This window comes from Ipomoea triloba, chromosome 11, assembly GCF_003576645.1.
Source record: "Ipomoea triloba cultivar NCNSP0323 chromosome 11, ASM357664v1".
Lineage (NCBI taxonomy): Eukaryota > Viridiplantae > Streptophyta > Magnoliopsida > Solanales > Convolvulaceae > Ipomoea > Ipomoea triloba.
The window spans coordinates 22,473,642-22,479,956 of NC_044926.1; the positions used below are offsets into that span (position 1 = coordinate 22,473,642).

Here is a 6,315-nt window from a genome sequence, read left to right on the forward strand (position 1 = left end):
GGTCCTCGACTTCCAAACTTACTCAATTCCATCCCCAACTATGTAATTTTTAACTAAAATGAACCCTCAACTATTAGGATTTTGTCACTTTGGTCATCGACTATCAAAGTTGCTCAATTTAGTCCCTAACTATGTAATGTTTACCTAAAATGGTCCCTCGACTATTAGGATGTCTATTAGAATTTCACCACTTTGGTTATTGACTACCAAAGTTGCTCAATTTAGTTCCCACACTACGCAAATGCTAACCTAAAATGTAAGTTTATTGTGAGTTTGGAGACCTTTGAGGACCAAAATGGTGAAATCCTAATAGTTGGGGACTAAAGGGGTAAAATCCTAATACTCGATGGACCATTTTAGGTAAAAATTGTATAGTTAGTACTAAATTGAACAAATTTGGTAGTCGATGACAAAATTAGTGAAATCCTAATAGTCGATGGGTCATTTTAAATAAAAACTGCTTAGTTGGGAACGAAATTAAGTAAGTTTAGAAGTCGATGATCAAAAAATCGTAAAAGCTCTCTGCGTGTTCTTCTTGGTTACTCCGCTTATGGAGATCAATCCAACACTAGTGGGACACTCCCAAGAGGATGACGATCTCCTGGTGAGAAGCACCAAAAAAAAACAAAAACCTTGTGTGAGACTCCGACGGCGTGCAGCACTGAGAATCACTAGATGAATGGGGTGGAAACTGTTGACAATGGAGAGGAGGCGAGCAATCGATGTCTCCAGAGAGTCACTTACAGTGAAATGCTCATAGGAGGTCAAGCAGGACAAGAGGAGGAGCAAGACGAAGTGTTCGATGATAAATGTCCAGACGCTGTTGAAGGAACAGAGAGATGCCCGGTTATCAAGCTGTCGAAAGAGGAGAAAAAGGCATTACACCGTCCATTGAAACTAGCCTTGATCATCAAAGTGCTAGGTAGAAAAGTCGGCTACAACTACCTACTGAGTAGAATCAAAGCTCTATGGCGACCAAAGTCAAGGATGGATTTAGTGGCTCTTGAAAATGAATATTTTGTTGTGAGGTTTGGCTCCATTGACGACTATAATTACGCTAAACTTGGAAGTCCTTGGATGGTGATGGACCACTACTTGATTGTAAAGGAATGGGTCCCTAATTTTGACCCGTTGCAAGACAAAACGGAAAAGGTTTTAGTTTGGGTCTGGTTCCCGTCTCTTCCAATGGAGTATTACAATTTTAGCTTTCTGAACAAGGTTGGTAAAGAAATAGGGAAACCCATTAAAATTGATGAGTCCACCGGTTTAGTGTCAAGAGGTAAATTCGCAAGGATGTGTGTGGAAGTGGATATCACCAAACCACTACTCTCAAAATTCAGTCTCAAGGAAAATGTTAGGTGAATTGAATATGAAGGTCTATACCTAGTATGTTTCAATTGTGGAGTCTATGGACACAGAGATGAGGTCTGCCCAAAGAAGGTTCTAGAGCAGGAAGAAGAGATTAGGTAACAATAGGAGACCGACAAAGAGAAGAACGAGTTAGCACCGCTAGTGAGCAAGATACCAGCAAACCAAAGTATAGTACCAAAACAAATGCCGGAGATGTATGAGCCATTTGGGTCGTGGATGCTAGCAGCGAAAAAACCAAGGCGTGGCAGACAGACTAATGGTAGAATAGCTACGGGTGAAAAAGAAGATAGGCATAGAGGGAAGGAAGCCATTACACTAACCGGACCTAGGAATATACTTGGGGCTACAAGATTTGACATTTTGGGCATGGAAGAAGGTGAAGATGTAGAGGTCCAGGAGAACACTGACCGGAACAACGAGAGCTCATTACAGAGTAACACCTTTAGTGGAAAAGGAAAAAGACAAGTTGTTTAAGTGAATGAAAAACAAATCTTAAATAGTCTGGATAGTGGAAAAAAGTATGTTGATGTTTCAAATAAATCTAAAGACCGTATGCAAAGACTGAGAGTAGACAGAGGTAAAAGTTTACAGGCTGCAGCTCAGGAATAACACACGGTGGTTCGAGGGGATAACAGAAATGGAATTTATTCGAGCACAGTGATAGTGAGAAATTGTGATGAAGGACAAGGAAAGGGGCTGATGGAGATGGATGATTTAGAACATCACGGCGACACCCCGGATGACTCGGAGTTCTTGATGGAAGACGATGGCATACCGGATTGTGAGTATGGTGTTACATGCACCCCTTCAGAGGATGCAATGGAGAGCTAATTTTCTCCTTGCCCTTCCCTTGCTCTGTTTCCCTTGTGTTTCCTTTTCCTGGTTTTTCTGTTTTTCTCTTGCGTTGCCTTTTTGTTTGTATTTTTAATGACGATCATCAGCTGGAATTGCTAAGGGGCAACGTCTAAGGGATTCCTTAGGGCTGCAAAACATATGATCAAGAACTTCAAACCTTTGCTACTTTGCTTGTTGGAATCGAAAATCTCTGGAAACCAAGCAGACCAAGTGTGCCGAAAACTTGCATTTGACCAATGGGTTAGAATTGAGGCAACTGGATTCAGTGGTGGAATTTGGATCATGTAGATGGATAACTAGGTCATTGATATCATTTTTACACACCCACAATTTGCACTCTTGAAGGTTCATGATGACAAACAAAGGGACTGGTATCTCGCATGTGTTTATGGCAGCCCCTCTCTTCACCTAAGAAATAAACTTTGGGATGATCTTGGAAGACATAAGAGGGGTATCGACGGTCCTTGGCTTGTTCTGGGAGACTTTAATGCGGTCTCATGCAGGGAGGAAGTGAGCAACCCAACGAGTTTTTCGGACAGCAGATTCAACAAGTGGCTAGACACGAAAGGACTAGTTGACGTGGGTTTCACTAGCCCAAAATTTACATGGACAAGAGGCAATAGCGTGGAAACATTCAAGGGAGTTTGGCTTGATAGAGCAGTCTGCTCGACAGATTTCCTCGACATATTTCCAGGAATACACGCTCATCACCTTGTGTCTTCACATTCTAACCATGTGTGCCTTCTTGTCAGATTGGAACAGAATACTAGGACGCGCAGCAAGGGCCGATTTGTTTTCAACGCAGCATGGACAGTCCAGGAGAATTTCAATGAAGTGGTGGGCTTGAATTGGGATCCGAAGGCAAATTTAAAAACTAATCTCCAGCAGACTGCTAAAGCTCTTATTGATTGGAGCAAGAACGGTCTAGGTACGACTTTTAAAAGAAAAAGTCGAGTTCAAATTAAGACTATGGTAAGGGAATATTACGTTCATCTTTTCTCTAAAGATCACATATCAATATGGAGTAAGTGCCCAATCAATTCTTTTCCAGAGATTAATTTAGACACTTGGAGAGACCTTTATAAAGACTGCACTACTGAAGAGGTTAAAAGTGCCATGTTCGAAATGGCGCCTTTCAAAGCCCCTGGCCCTGATGGCTTTCATGCCGACTTTTTTCAAAAAGCTTGGGCAATCGTAGGTAACCACTTGACTACATATACCAGGGATTTTTTGAATACTGGAATTATACCAGAAGGGCTGAACGACAGACTTGTGGCTCTTATTCCTAAAATCAAACACCTTGACAAACTATCCCACTTCCGTCCTATTAGCCTTTGTAATGTGATATACAAACTGATCACCAAGATTCTTACAAACAGAATCAAAGGTATTGTTCGTGAGGCGATAGGTCCTGAGCAAAGTAGTTTCGTCCTGAAAAGACAAATAACGGACAATATTATGGTCTTCCAAGAAATCCTTCAATCTATGAAAAAGAAGACAGGTGCAGTGGGTCAAATGGTAATTAAAATCGACCTCGAGAAAGCTTATGATCGCTTATCTTGGCAATTCATTAGGGAGACTCTTGAGGAAGTGGGGTTCCGAACGGATTGGATTCAAAAGGTTATGCAATGTATTGAGACTGCCAAACTTTCTGTCTTGTGGGATGGGGAACTTTCTGTCTTGTGGGATGGGGAACAACTTGATTGGATAAAACCTAAGAGGGGAATTAGGCAAGGAGACCCAATTTCCCCCTACATCTTTGTCCTATGCATGGAAAGGTTGAGCCACATCATCAAGGAAGCAACCATAAACGAAACTTGCCGTGGAATTAAAATTTCAAGGTATGGCCCTACTCTTACTCATCTTTTTTTTGTTGATGACATGGTTTTGTTCGCAGAAGCCACCGAGGAACAGGAAAGGTGGTGAAACAATATCTTTCACGATTTTGCAATGCTTTGGGACAACGTGTGAACCTACACAAATCCCAGATTTATTTCTCTAAAAATGTGAATAGAGAAAAAGCTCAAAAAATAACACAGGAAATTGGGATAAGCCAAATTGATAACTTAGGGAGGTATCTTGGGGTCCCGGCTATACACAACAGAGTGAATAAAAACATGTTAACCCAATCATGGAAAGGATAAATGATAAATTAGAGGGATGGAAGGCCAAAATGTTTTCCTTCGCTAGGAGACGAGTGCTTGCCCAAAGTGTCATCTCTTCTATCCCATTTTACACCATGCAGTCAATGTGGTTGTTGGAAGGAGTATGTGAAGAGATCGAAAGGAAAATCAAGCACTTTCTCTAGAATGGAGGAAATGATAGACATCACTTACACCTAGTTAATTGGGAGACCGTCACCATGAGTATTGAAAAAGGAGGCCTCGGCATCAAACGCATAAGAAATATGAATAAGGCATTCATGGCAAAGCTTGGGTGGAGGCTTCAAAAAGAAAAGGAAACCCTTTGGGCTTCTACCATCCTAAAGAAATACAATCCTAGGGAAGACCAGATTTCAGAATGGCAAGAAAAACATGGCTGCTCTAACTTGTGGAAAGGAATTGTCCGAAGCCGCGAAATTATTATGCAAAACATGGAAGCTGATAACTAAAGAAGGGAACCTCAAAGCACCGAAAAATTCTCAGTCGCACTTGCTTACAAGGATGCAGTTGGGGACTCTGGGACTTCAGTTGATAATGATTGGATCTACATTTGGAAACTTAAGGTCCCTAGCAAAATCTGTACGTTTATTTGGCTTTTAAAACATGGGAAAGTGATGACCAATAATGAAAGATTCCGGTGGGGATTCACGATGGATAATACGTGTAACATATGCCACGTAGGAATTGAAGACAGAGATCATGTCTTTAGGACATGTAAAGCTGCAATAGAAATCTGGGAAAGATTGATACCTAGACAAGAAATACAAAGGCAAAATAATCTTCCTCTTGATAACTGGTTGTTTGCTAATATTCAAGGCAAAGTACAGAATAGAAATGATAATAACTGGAAGAATACTTTTGCTATTATTATATGGTGGTTATGGAAGTGAAGGAACGAAGTCATCTTTAGTGTCAGAACTTAGAGCATCCAGCAGAAGATGGAGTGGATTCAAAGGCAGCAAGAGGACACCAAAAGAGCTTTTGCTAGAGCAGTTGACCCGGGGGGAATCAAAGGAGTGTTTGTTTCTAAATTACTAAAATGGCAACCCAAAACCAATGCGGCAATCATCCTTAACGTGGATGGATGCTATAGGGAGAGTAACAGCCTTGCAGGAGGTGGCGGAGTCCTTAGGGATAAATATAGAAATTGGATCACAGGATGCGCCCGAAGGTATCGTGCTGCAAACCCCATTGAAGCTGAGATGAAAGCACTGGTTATGGGGGTTCAATGGGCCAGGAGCATAGGGTATTCAGATTATGAAATCCAGACGGATTGAGAGGAGATCGCCAAAGTCATGCAAGGAAACTACACGAGAAGAAATCAACATGACAACTCTTTTGAGAGCCTTATGAGGATGATCACAGGAGTTGAAAGAAGCAGGATATCGCATATCTATCGTGAGCAGAATTTTGTGGCTGATAGTCTTGCAAAGCTTGTACTTACGGGCGATTCTGAATGGATATATGAAATTTGATCAGCCTCCTCCTGGATGCAGAAATAGAGTCAATAATGACCTTTTGGGTGATTGTAGGCAACGTTGTATCCTGCAAAATAATTAGAGTGCTCTTGTTTGGGTGTCCCCCCCCCTCCCCCCCCCTTTAAAAAAAAAGTGGTGAAATCAATAGTCAAAAGACCAAATTAGGTATTAACTCGTTATTTTATGAGTTTAGGAGTTCAATAACACTTTCTTAAATAGTTTAATGGTGTGGTAGTAGGACTAACAACAATAGTAATAATAAGTTTAAGTATGTCTTGCGCGAAATGTGGCTCTCTGGGATGGTTTTGTCACTAGGCCAGATGGCGTTTGGAGGGATGCTGTGGCAGCTTTGCAGCAGTGGCAAATAACACATGATGTTATGGTTACTAGTGGCGTGTCTCATGCGATAAGTGTGTCTCATGCACTTGACAATGAAATGTTGGTGTGCC

The 6,315-nt window shown here is 41.4% G+C and overlaps 2 protein-coding genes across 2 annotated transcripts; both read left to right on the forward strand.

Moving 5' to 3' along the window:
• The first annotated feature begins 675 nt into the window (after nt 1-675).
• On the forward strand, nt 676-1,362 carry LOC115996110. Its single transcript, XM_031235252.1, has one exon. The coding sequence runs from the start codon at nt 676-678 to the stop codon at nt 1,360-1,362; it is 687 nt and encodes a 228-aa protein (XP_031091112.1).
• A 192-nt stretch (nt 1,363-1,554) lies between these two features.
• Nucleotides 1,555-4,152, forward strand: LOC115996111. Its single transcript, XM_031235253.1, has 4 exons — nt 1,555-1,804; nt 2,054-2,152; nt 2,327-2,466; nt 2,572-4,152. The coding sequence occupies exons 1-4, from the start codon at nt 1,555-1,557 to the stop codon at nt 4,150-4,152; spliced, it is 2,070 nt and encodes a 689-aa protein (XP_031091113.1).
• The last annotated feature ends 2,163 nt before the right edge of the window (nt 4,153-6,315 follow it).